The sequence below is a fragment of the Pezoporus wallicus genome, unplaced genomic scaffold, assembly GCF_028554395.1.
Source record: "Pezoporus wallicus isolate ANWC-B61680 ecotype Strahan unplaced genomic scaffold, APGP_CSIRO_Pwel_v1 contig_6566, whole genome shotgun sequence".
NCBI classification, from domain to species: Eukaryota; Metazoa; Chordata; class Aves; order Psittaciformes; family Psittacidae; genus Pezoporus; species Pezoporus wallicus.
Window position 1 is genome coordinate 882,592 of NW_026638763.1, and position 13,282 is coordinate 895,873.

A 13,282-nucleotide genomic window follows, 5' to 3' on the forward strand; every position below is an offset into this window, starting at 1 on the left:
TGCACCAGGGGAGGTTTAGACTGGGCATTCTGAATAATTTATTCCCTGAATCGGTATTTACGCATTGGAACAGGCTGCCCAGGGCAGTGGTGGAGTCATCGTCCCTGGAAGTGTTCACAAACCATGCAGACGAGGCCCATAGTGACATGATTTAGTGGTGGCCTTGGTAGTGCTGGGGTAAAGGTTGGACTTGATGATCTTAAAGGCCATTTCCAACCTCTTTGTTTCTATAATTCTATGATTTTCAAAGCAGTATGAACAGGGAGACAAGTATTTGGTGGCTCTAATGGTGGTGAGGTTGACTGCTTGTCACCTGGGAGTGACAGACCTGTTACACCAGTCTGGCCACCCTGTTCTTGGTTCTGTGCAGCCCGTGTGTGAAGAACGCAGTGTGCACAGTATGTCCCCTTCAGCATAATCAGCTGTCACATGAGAAAGCAGGGGTGGAATTCATCTCCCAGTGGAGTGTGTCTGTGGAAGGGGTGCCTGCATCTGAACCAGGTGTTTAAACTTTATTTGGAGTCAGTGGAGATTTCCTCCATGTAGGCAGCAGAGCTAATGTAACATCAATCAATTTCATCACGATGCATCCTGTGTGTTATTTAAGTGCTTGACACAGAGGATGGTTATGCTGATACTCAGGGTTAAGAACCAGCATAGGACTAACTTACAGCAAATGGGAGTTCAACTCAGACATTTCAGATTTTTCTGCGTCATGGTCTGTCTTGAAGAACCTCCTTAATTCTCTAACTTCAGTCAGAGTCCAGGCCTCTTCCAGAAAACTCCCCTCTTCATTGCCAAGAACATCATGAGGTTACATCGGTTCATGCCTGCAGTGATTCAGTGATGGATCAGGCCCCATGGTTGTACCCAGGTTCCAGCAAACTGCTCAACATCTGATGTGAGTTTGCAAAGCCTCCTTGAATACTTCAATCACATCAGGCCAATGGGGTCTTCACAGGCATCGTGCCACCACCATGAGTAGCAGCACTTCCAAATTATAGGTCATGAATTCCTGTCTCTTTATTTTTCAGGCTGCTGTTCCAAAATAAAAAGCTAAGAAAGAACTGATACCATCACTGTGTTCTTATGCTGTACGTAAGAACAAGCATATTGCGAGCATCAGTTGCTTGTGGTACAGCAACTGATTGTTTAATTGTCCATTTTGGTCAAAGTGTTCCACCTTTAGGTCCAATTTTATATTTTTTTTTATTACTACATATATCTCAAGAAAGTGTCTTCCTCTGGATTTGTCAGGATCTCTTTTGTAATTGCCTCTACACATCTCACATTGCTCCAGAGAAGACCAGTGCTCCCCAAGCTCCCAGCCTCATCCTTTCATTCCCCACTCTGCCATCCTGCTAGGAGTTACACAGCTTTAGCTGCTCCAGGTCTACTAAGAGACATGGGCTTAGATCCTGGCCCTGGTCATCATTTGTAGATGTTCTTTACTGTGAGGGTGGTGAGGCACTGGCATAGGCTGCCCAAAGAAGTGGTAAATGCTCCAGTGTTGAAGGCCAGGTTGGACAGAGCCTTGGGCGACATACTGTAGTGTGAGGCATCCCTGCCCTTGGCAGGGGGTTGGAAGTGAATGATCTTAAGGTCCTTTCCAACCCAAGCCATTCTATGATTCTATGATTCTGTGTGGATGGCAGTGGAGGGTATAGCTGTTTCCTTCCGGGCTCCTACCTGTCTCATTATGGTTATGTTCTCTATCCTGAACCTCATGGCTTCCCAGGCCTTTGAAGCTTCATTTTGGTAGGGACACTGATAAAGTGAGGTCTGTTGTGCATTTTTCGACTGGCAAGTAAGTCCATTTCCTGCATGGGAGTGAGGGTGCGGGAGATCAGAAGGAAGATGAGAGGGAAAAAGGCCATTTTGCGGGGTTGCAATTGGTAATCTCAAAGGGCAAAACATCCCAGACAGGGATGTTCCCACAAGGATGCTTCCAGATTAAAGTGCCCTACTCTAAGGTTTTGCTTGTGGACAGCTGATTAATTACACTTCAAAACCTGTATAGTGGTGTGTTTTGTCCTTTGGCCCCAACACCTGAAGGACTGCCTGCCTGTAGGGATAAGAAAGATCTTTTGCTCTCCTTGGTGCTCTGTGATTACCAGGAGCTGGCTCAGCCTGCTGTATAACTTCTGGTGGCCTGGGGGATGCAGTGAGTGTTGGGGGAGCTTCCTACAGCAGGCAGCTTTCTCCTCTGGCAGGGTATCTCCTTTCATTTTCCAGAGCAGTTCTCTGTTGAGGCATCCAAGAGAATCGCAGCACCACTCAAAATGGGTGCCTTTGACTCTGCAGGTCTCAGCAGAGCTCTGTGCCCAACACTCTCTGGCCTGAAGTAGTGGGAACTCGTGCTAAACCATGAGCTTTCACATTCTGATCGAAAAATGCAATGCACACTCATGGGCTGTAACCAGCTGTGCTGAGGAAAGCTCAGGAAAGGCAAGTCTCCTTCAGGGAGACCAACAGTCATATCCTCATCTGGCACTGCCATTCCCTTTGGGAACATTTCTTGTTTGAGCACTGCTATAATTAATAGATGCAGTACAAATGCAGTATGGTGTCTTTGTTGGAGGGGTTAGAGACAAAGCTGTGCCAGGGTGAGAGTCACAGGTCATCTTTCAAGACTAAAGAGTAAGGTAATCTATTACCACAAGCCTGCCTGTGGGCCTTTTGTATATCTGGCTCCTTTCCATAGTAGAAATAATAGCAATGTCCTTTGCCAGGTAATTTTCCAAATGATTATTTTAAAGAATATGTTGCTGTGATCCAGCAGAAGAGGTTTGAGATTTATTAGGATGTTTGTCACTGAGAGGAGAAGCAGCTGGTGAACTCTGCGGGCTGGCAGTGAGCAGCATGGGGCAAGTGGCACATAAACTACTGAAGTCGCTAATTACTCAGGTCCACTCTGTGCTTGCAGAAATGGGAGACAGGGACATACATCTCGCCCCACAGTGCTGGCTGCCAGCAGCACAGGTCACCAAGCAGATGGTTCAGTAGCTGCTCTGAGACGGCAGGAGTCACAGAAGGGGTGATGGTGATAGATTGCTCCTCTTCCTTCCCTGGACGTGTCTGCACAAAGAGCAAAGGAGGCTTTCTGGTGCTATATCCATTGCCCCTTCCTGTGGTAAAAGCTGAGACAGAGCCCTCTTAGCAACCTGGCTTGAAACTGATCCAACAAGGACTTGGAGAACATGCTCTTATGAGTGCTTCAGGTTACTTTGGATGTATGCCTACTTTTATTTTAGTTTTTAAAGGTAGAATTAGGATATAATAAATAGGGTGCTTCTGTCATTTCTGGCCTGTTTCTTGCATTTTTGGAGTGGAGGGGGGAAATCTGCAGTTGCTTCAGGGCCAACAGGTATCTTACAAATAGCTTGACTCTTTTTCTTATTAAAAAAAGAGCCTTTCATGGCTTTGGCAGTGTTGAGAAAGTGTTTCTATTGGGATTTGGCAGATAGTGCTGCCAGGGTGGAGTGAAAGAGCCTCACTGAAACTGAGAATCAGTCTGTGGTTTGGGAAGAGAAAATAACACATACTAATAGAAACACATGGCAAAAAAAAACCATGCATGTCCTCATCATAATAATGACATTTTCTTTATCCTCCTTCTTCTAGGTTATCTTGCACCTCGAAACCTTCCTAGTGCAGGCTTCTTCCCATTCCTGCAAACCGTGCTGTGTGATTCAGATGCCAGATGTAAAGGCACACCATACATACCAGAAGATCTACTGCCAAGACTTAATGACATATCATCTCTCAGACTGTAAGGGGATCTAAATATATCTGGGTGTTTCAAGCTGTAAAGCAAAACTTGCTTTGAGGTGGAGGGAGCAGCCATCGATGTCTGTATGTACTGGTGTGTCTGTAACAGAGATCTCAGATACCTGTTATAACACAGATATAGTCTCAGATATCTGAACACTTAGAAATGAGAATATAGGCTTCAACATGGGGCACTTTAAAAATCTTCATACTGGGGACAGCTATCAGTAATGTGTCAATTGATCCAGGCTTGGTAGTAGAATTTTAGTCCCTGAGAGGAAAAATGCTTCTGGTCACCCAGACTAGAGCAAATGCACTTTTGTTTTTTTTTGGCATGATTGTGGCTCAGGTCCTTCAGGGTGTGAGTGGGTAAGATCTGCACCAAGAGCAGCCCAGCCTGCTGGTCTGCCACTGTGTCCATCAGCTCAGGATGCTTTGACTGGAAATGGCAAATGTTTCCAAACAGCTCTAGTTCGAGGTACATTTGTTCTGGAGAGACTGCTCTTTCAGTAGGTCCCCCAGGTGCCAGCCAGACTCAGTCTGGTGTCCTCTCTGGAAGCCATCAAACCTATTGGGAAACAGATGGAAATGAAGAAGTTTTTGCCCACGAAAGCATGTAGATTTGCAGCATGGAGCTGGCTGGCCATACTTTGTTGGAATGTCAGTTTGTTGAAGTGTTCAGTGGAGGCATTTTGATTTCATTGATATTTCAGTTGAAGCCAAGTAGCATATGCTTTGATACATGCCAGCCACGGTTGTTTGTATGTCTTTGCTGCCTGGTTCTGGGACACGCCTGGGGAAAATGTCACTCTGAGTCCTGGTTGTTCATCCAGAGCTGACAATCTGGGCATTTTGCACACAAGGTCCCTGGTTGCTCATCTTTGCTTTCAGGTGAGAGGCTGTTCAATAGTGGCTATGTCAGAGCCTCAAAACCTCCCTTGGCCAGAGCTTGAGAGTCTGAAGAGCTAAAGTAGGTCCCATAGTTTCCACTAGACAGCCCATTAAAAAGGGTGAGGGATCTTGGGGTGGGTTGCTTCTTAAGCGTCCTCTTTAGTGCAGAGGACTGGCATTTCCTGGGACAAGTAAATGGTCAGAATGTCTCCATTGGTTAGAAAGAATCTGGATGACTAAATATATGGATGACTGGAGGTGAATCCTAATCAAATTCAAGGTCACACAGCAGAGGAGCACAGAGCCACATAGAGACTGGATGCCTGGATTCACAGCTCTTCCCTCATTTCCTCATTGCAATTGTTTTTTCCTGGGCATGTTAAACAATGGTTAATTTGGGGTATTGAAATGAAGAAATGGGAACTTCTAGTGCCAAAGCTTGAGATTTTCCATGGGTTTCAATAGCTATAAACTTTCTGGGTTTGGTTTCTGTATAGCTGTTTAGGAAATAACTGTTTTTTCCTGCCAACTGAAAATCAAAGGATTTGGCTAAACTGTAGTTCAAGTCACATGAGTCATTAATAAGCATCTTGACCACTATTGATGCTAGTAGTTGGCTTTGTGAAGTGTCATACAGCTGTGTGTGTATACCTGTTAGCCTTATAAATACACTGTATTCTACAAGAAAAAATCATCAACTATTAAGTAGCTATAGCAAAACTAGCAGGTCAGAAGGTATAGCTTTGAATATAAAACCGTGGGTGAGTTTGTCACAAAGGCAAACTATTTGAGCAGCGATCCTTCACTGTCTGGTTGTTGTATTATGTAATATTCTAGTTTGTAATATTCAGCTAATCCAGACTTTTTTATCCGCTCACACTGAAGCTCGTATTAAACTGTTTTATACTTTGCCCTAATAATCTTTGTAGCTCTGCGCTGGACTCTTTCAAGCAAGTCCCTGTCCTTCTTGAACTGTGGGGCCCAGAACTGGACACAATATTCTAGATGTGGCCTCACCAAGGCAGACTAGAGGGGGAGGAGAACCTCTCTTGACCTACTAACCACACCCTTTCTAATGCACCCTAGGATGCCATTGGCCTTCTTGGCCACAAGGGCACATTGGTGGCTCATGGTCATCCTCCTATCCACCAGGACCCCCAGGTCCCTTTCCCCTTCACTACTGTCCAGCAGGTCAGCTCCCAACCTGTACTGGTACATGGGGTTGTTCTTCCCCAGATGCAAGACTCTACACTTGCCCTTGTTGAATTTCATCACATTCCTCTCCGCCCAACTCTCCAGCCTGTCCAGGTCTCGCTGAATGGCAACACAGCCCTCTGGTGTGTCAGCCACTCCTCCCAGTTTAGTATCATCAGCAGACTTGCTGAGGGTACATTCAGTTCCCTCATCCAGGTCGTTGATGAAAATATTAAACAGCACTGGTCCCAGCACCGACCCCTGAGGGACTCCACTAGTCACAGACCTCCAGCTAGATTCTGCCCCATTGACCACAACTCTCTGCCTTCTTCCTTCTAACCAGTTCTTGATCCACCTCACTACCTGATCATCAAGCCCACACTTCCTTAGCTTATGTATGAGGATGCTGTGGGAGACAGTATCAAATGCCTTACTGAAATCAAGAAAAACCACATCTACCGCTCTACCATCATCCATCCACCTAGTTACTTGCTCATAGAAGGCTATAAGGTTGGTCAAACATGACTTCCCCTTGGTAAAGCCATGTTGTCTGCTCTTAATGACCCCCTCATCCTTGATATGCCTAGAGATGGTGTCAAGAATAAGTTGTTCCATCACCTTTCCAGGGATGGAGGTAAGGCTGACCGGTCTATAATTACCCGGGTCTTCCTTCTTTCCCTTCTTATAGACCGGCGTGACATTTGCCATCCTCCAATCCTCAGGCACCTCACCTGTTTCCCACAACTTACCAAAGATGATGGAGAGTGGCTCGGCAATGACCTCCGCCAGCTCCCTCAGCACCTGCGGGTGTATTCCATCCGGACCCATCGATTTATAGATGTCCAGATTACTTAACTGATCCCTGACCCAATCCTCATCTACCAAAGCAAACTCCTCCTTTATCCTGACTCCTTCCGGGGCTATAGGAATCTGGGTCCCCCGGGGAGAGTCTGCAGGAGTAAAGACAGAGGCAAAGAAGGCATTCAATACCTCTGCCTCCTTTATATCCTCTGTCTCCAGGGCACCCACCTCGTTCAGCAGTGGGCCTATACTGCTTCTTGTGTTAGTTTTATTTGCTATGTATTTGAAGAAGCCCTTTCTATTGTCCTTGACCTGACTTGCCAGATTAAGTTCCAAGGAGGTCTTAGCTGTCCTAATTGCTTCCCTACATCCTCTAACAGCTATCCTATATTCCTCCCAAGTGGCCAGCCCCTCCTTCCATAATCCGTAGATTCTCTTTTTCCGTGCGAGTTTACCCAGCAGTTCCTTGTTTAACCATGCTTGTCTCCTGGCTCCCTTACTTGACTTCCTACTCATTGGGACACTCTGATCCTGAGCTTTGAAGAAGTGGTTCTTGAATGCTGACCAACTATCTTGAGCCCCTTTACCACCTAGTACCCTTTGCCATGGTACTTCCCTTAGCAATTGATTGAAGAGGCCAAAGTCTGCCCTTCGGAAATCCAGAAATGTGTCCTTGCTAGGTATTCTATTCCTCCCACACAAGATCCTAAACTCCACCATCTCATGGTCACTGCAGCCCAGGCTGCCACTGACCGTCACTACTTCAACCAGACCCTCCTTGTTGGTGAGTACCAGATCCAGCAGCGCTCCTCTCCTAGTTGGTTCGTCCACCATTTGCATTAAAGTTATCATCAATGCACTGAAGGAACCTCCTAGACTGTGAATGACTGGCTGTATGTTGGTGGAGGGCAGAACAGGACTTGATACAAGGAAGCCTTCTTTCCAGAAGTGGGAATTTAAGATGAGACCAAATGCATATGTTAAGCCTTGTATGTCCTTGGTGTTCCTGCAGAGTAGGCATGAATGTGGTCCCCTCCTGTTTCGTGTCTGAGAGCGTTCACCAACATACATGCCATGCTTCTAGAAGGAGCCAGGCTTTTGGACAACCCAGATTTCAACACACCTCCCATGAAATCCAGCTATAGACCCATTCTAAGTCATGCAGTAGTTAAGTGTAAGCTTGATCATAAGAAACTCTGTGAGTTGTTACAGGTGTCTTATTTTCTTTTCTTCCTCCGCAGTAAGCGAAGGAGCTCATCCAGTGCAGCCAAGAACAACCATTCATCACCATGGAGAGCAGAGGTTCCTAAAAGCAATAACGCTTCACTGGGTAGGTTATTTGCTGCTCTGAAAAGTTCTGGTCTTTTTAAGGTTTATCTTTTGAAGGTCTGTGGACAGAGATGCAATTCTTAGAGCACTGCTAAAATGATTTATGTGTTCTCTACAGGAACATGACCATGGCCATGACATTAGTGTAAATTCTTGGGAATAAGTGCAAGTAACTAGAAAACCTTCAGAATTTGCCTAAGAAACCAGGGTTAAATTTCTGCACTTCCCAGGAGCAATGTGAGCTCACAGACTGTTTGGACATTACTGAAAGACCTGGCTGTTTATGGAATATTGCCCTTTTACTGCCCACAAATTGTCCATAAACAGCCTACGATTTGTTTTTAAATGCATTTCTTATTCACACTTACCCAGCAAATAAGTTGTCTTCTGTGCCCCAGCAGATATTTATTGCTGGTGATGCACTCCTCTGATGTGATTTTCTTCCTTGAAGGAACTCTCAGACTTAAATTTTCCATAAAATCATTACAATTATTATTTATTGATGGTAATGGCTACTACTGTCCACAAGCCACCATGATGGATAGTCTTTTCTCTAGGGAACTCACAACCAAAGGAATGATTACAGCTTTGCATTCTGTGACTGTTCTGCCCCAGCCATTCACAGTTCCAATTAGCATTCCTGCCAGTGCATTTGCTCTTTGGTGTACAGGCAGAAAGAAGCAGAACAGAAAGGGCACTGAATGCAGAAGTGTGGGGGGAAAAACAATGATCAAAGAACAGTGATGAGAACTAGCAGCTCATTTTGATGGCCACAGATGGTCAGGGAGGTGCTCAGTTCTACATCTTACTTTTGAAAAATAAAATAAAGATCACAGGTGATAGCCTTTGCTGGTGTAAAATGGCATAGCTCCTTTCATTTCTGTGAGCTGTGTAGTTTTGAGAGTGCAGCTCTGTACAAGCTGGAGACCTGGCAGTGTGCCTCTGTGTAGAGTGGGCAGCAGTGCTACAAATCTGTGTCAGAGCTGTTTCTGAATAACCAGTACCACACGCAGGTGCCAAAGGCACCTGGAGAGTTCTTCCTTACAGGGCTATTTGCTTGAGCTTCCTTGGAAGGCTTACCCATGTCTCTTCCTGCACAGGGGAGCTGCAGAACTGGAGAAAAAAGGTGGGAATTAATGTTGAACTGTAAGCACATAGTTAAATGCATTTAATTTTTAGAAGTTCCATAAGAAAATAGTGTAATCCAGGGTTCAATTATGTCAGGAAAAAAACCTTAAGTAAGTAATTACAGGATGCCATTGGCTGTACCATTGGGAACAGATTAATAATGATGGCCTGCCCAAAGCTGTTGTTGGCTATCTTGTCTCATGGTTTGATGTGGCAAAGAGATTAAAAGACATTAAGTAAAATATAGTGTTTCAAATTGTTATTGCAGCGTTTAGGGATTTGGTATCTCATGGAGAAAAAGCCCTTCAGAATACTTCATTACCATCCAACTTGACTTCCGGCATCAACATGTTCAACAAAATTCTCAATTTTGGGAAGGTAAGTCTGTATTTGCATAAATGCTGAGTGTGAACATTTATGTATCATATTTAAAGAGTTAGAAGCTCAAAGTACCAACATACAGCCTTCATCGCTTTCAGATCTCCCCTATTATATGAATTAACTTATTTATTTTGGGAAAAGGAAGACAGTTATTGTGGGTGGATTTTAAGCTTTGTAGTAAATTTATTAACCTCTAAGCAGAAACCAGATAAACCAGACACCGTGGGACATAATAGCATGAATTACCAAACAGTCACACACAATACCCTGAGATATTTTGCTCAAAAGTTGTGTGAGTTAGGGTGTTTTGAGTGTGTTTTCTTTCACATAAAATTAAAGATACGATGTTACAGGCTTTGACATTCAATTTGTTATTTACCCACAATACTTCTGCAGTGGCATCAGAGGCAGTGTGTGTTTACTATGTAGGTGTTGACTGTCTATAGGAACAACTACTTTTTAACAGAAACTTGGTACCATTTAATGGGCACTAGCATGCTTATGTTTTTGTATTAAGGCTTATGAACATTTATGCACACATTTCTCTCTTCACCTCTTAGTATTCTCTGTGTGTGTGTGCTTGTAATGACAATGCTTTTTGTATGTCAGCACTACTACTTAAAGTCTCATCACTGTGCTTAAAACTGTCCCAAACAGAGTATTGCTTTAAAACTACCTTTAACATGACATCTTATTTTTAGAGCCAGACCCAATATTCAACTGCAGCAAATCTCAAAGTCATTCTGTGTGAGGTGTTTTCACGATATGTAACACATCCTGATCTTGCTGAAGAGAAGATGGTAGCCAATATCCACCAGACATTCTGCTTTACTGACCTATCACTTTTAGAGTCATTTACCCAAGAGTTCAGAAATCAGCTCTCCGAGGTAAGTGGGTCCTTTCCTAATATCTGCCGCTAGTAGCTTTGTTAGTTCACACACATTATTGCAGTGTTTGGAGATAGAATGTGACCCCAGCTGGTAGGAGTTGCTCATCTCTATACCAAAGTGCATGATGAGGCTGAGCTAAATCTTGCCAATGGAATTAGCCCAAAGACCTTGGAATTGAGTACACAGCTCAGACAGGCGAGGACACCTAGTTGTCAGCTAGTGGCCATTAAAGGTTCTCACCATGACTAGGTGGTGTTTCTCCTTATTTGCCCTGCTGCAGCAATAGGTAGATAGAACACAGTGAAGATGTGGAGTAAATAAGAATATTTAAAGCTAGGGGAGGCATTAAATTTAATTTGTGTATTACCTCAGCTGTAGAACTTCATCCAGTAACCCCTGCAGCTAATCCAACAATTCATGACTGAAGTAGTGCTTGTCTTTGGGAAAGTTATATAATTAAAAGCAAATGAATCCTTTAAAGGTAATACCTTCTTTTTTGCCAGGGTGAGGATTGATATTAATTTTTCTTGTATTCCTAGTCTTCGGGCTGTTTGGAACATTGCGCATTGTAGGGCTTGTCTAAACAGAGAATTTATTGTACAATCAGGAATGTGAAGGTAAAGCACAGTCACTCAGTTGTTGCCTGTCACTACAGCCCTTTGAATGTATTGTTTTGTAGAGTTGCATACAAGTGCAGTGCAAGCTGAAAAGTATAAAAAGACCCACTGGCAGAAAGGGTTCTTGTTTTTAAATAATTCCTTGCATTGTTATTTGTTAAGGTGCAACACAACCCACAGTACCAGGCAGCATTTGTCAATGAAATGGTCTCGTTTCTAAACCTCATCTCCCAAGTGCAGAATGACGCCTCCCTGTGGCACCTTCTTTTGCTGGCCCCCGATGTGTTTCAGGGCAGCATGCAACTGCAAGACATAATTGATTTTCTTCAGAATCCAAGCAGGTAAAAATACAGAAAATGCCAGGTGAGGCACTGGAAGTTGGAAGGTTTGTGTATTGACCTGTAAGGACACCCCCTCTCATCTTGAAGAAAGGGTGTTGGCTTGAAAGCATCCTTTATTTGGGGGATGATAAAGTTCCATATTAATGCATCTCTAATGGTCTCTATGGACAGTAAGCAGTGTTTTGATTGTCAATGACTGTTGTGTCGCTTTTTAAAATGAGAGCTTGCTATGAACTCTTAGTTTCTTCCAGACTGCTTAGAGACACTGTCATGCCCATGTGCAGATAGAAAAGGTGGTGAGTAACAGCCACTGCCTTTGGTTGAAGAAAAGCCCTTCTGTCTGGATAGTTGTTCTGCTAAAGCAAGCAACTGTCCGTTTCTTTCCAGCAAAGCATAGAGCCAAATTCAGATTGCTTTGGAACACCTCAAGCATTTGTAGGGAAGTCATAAGTTCTTTTTTGGTTGGTTGTATTCTTTTTAAATTGATTACCTGATTTATTGATATTTGAGCTTTCAAGATTGGTCCCAAGAAAGCAGAGAAAAGAGGGAGCCTGGTTTTTAGCTTAAAGGGATTTGAATATGTTTGACTTTAAGAAGAAAGTACCAGTTATGTTCTTTCTCAATGGTTATACAAAGCAGATCTATCTTAACTCTATTAATTAACTGTGCTGAAATATTTGACGCTGTATGCAGCTAGATCAATAAAAACTCTTCTAAAATGGGCTTAGCCTTTAAATACCTTTTCTGGTCTGTAGCTGGGCTAAACTCTCACTGATCTCTTGAAGACCTGAGTTACTCAAGAGATTAGGGGTCTCTGTCTCAAATCATCTACTGGCTGTGTTATTGACACTGCTATAAATTATTCTGAATAGACGACTTGTTACAGCAAGCACCTGTCTTCAGACTTTTCTTTTCCTTGAATGCATGAGCAGTTGGGTAAAGATGCCAGTAGAGGTTGTAGATACTTTGCCACTTTGATTATGCCCAGGCACAGAGGGACTCACTTTTCATCACTGGCATATTGCCAAGGCACTTAAAGCCCCATGCATTTAATACTTAGGTAATTTGCCATACTGCATTGTGGGAACTATTTGTAAGTTTTAATGTCTTTATCCTTGAAAAAGTCAGTACCTGTGTGGCAAGAATTTTGATTTTATTCAGAGATGTTTTGTCCATGCTGTTGTTTCAGTCACAGGATCATTGCATTTGTTTGCATTTACTGGCTTTCAGATCAAACCTGAAGAACCAGCACTGTCTGAGTGCCCAGCAAGAATTAGTATTTACTGTGCTGCTCTGCTTTGCTCTACAGTTATCATAGGCACAACAAAGAGGCACACAGAATTTCACCACCGGAAGTGTGCAGTGCTTTTATGCCTAGCATCTGGTAGTGTTAAGTGCATGAGTAAAGAGTTACTGCAACGAGATTGCACAAATAATATGTTTAATGATGCTTACAAAAGCGTATCTTAGCAAGTCTGGCCATGTCTGTTACTAATGTAGTACTGATCTCCTAAAAGAAAATGCTGTCCAGGGAATTTTTTTTGTAGTATAGATGTGAAGATTCAGAAGAAAAGAACTTTTGCTTATTGTAGCATCTGAATTAACCGTGTGATGAGCACCAACTGCTGTGAAACAGTGACTTCAGAGTCATGAATTCTATAGAAAGTTTAGGAGCACATTTTGTTGCACACACAAACCTGGTTTACAGACTGAATTCACAAATGCTCCTGTTTGTTGCTTTAAGATAGTTTTTCAGATAAGCAAGTAAGTTGAACTTTTTCTCTAAAGCAAATGTCTGTAAAAGCCCTGCAAGACTGAAAAAAAAGGCCAACACCACCACTTGCTTCCATAGGATCATATAATGGTTTGGGTTAGAAGGGACTGACAGAGGTCATCTAGTCCAACCCTCCTGCATGAGCAGGGGCACCTTCAATTAGAT

At 43.4% G+C, this 13,282-nt stretch overlaps 1 protein-coding gene across 1 annotated transcript in view; it reads left to right on the forward strand.

Annotated features, from left to right (window-relative positions):
• Nucleotides 1-13,282, forward strand: part of ABCA12 (ATP binding cassette subfamily A member 12) — a 90,078-nt gene that overhangs the window by 16,090 nt on the left and 60,706 nt on the right. Inside the window, exons 3-7 of the mRNA XM_057412228.1 lie at nt 3,625-3,772; nt 7,899-7,987; nt 9,383-9,492; nt 10,197-10,382; nt 11,165-11,343. Of these exons, the coding sequence (XP_057268211.1) occupies nt 3,625-3,772; nt 7,899-7,987; nt 9,383-9,492; nt 10,197-10,382; nt 11,165-11,343 (712 nt within the window). The remainder of the gene's footprint in view (nt 1-3,624; nt 3,773-7,898; nt 7,988-9,382; nt 9,493-10,196; nt 10,383-11,164; nt 11,344-13,282) is intronic.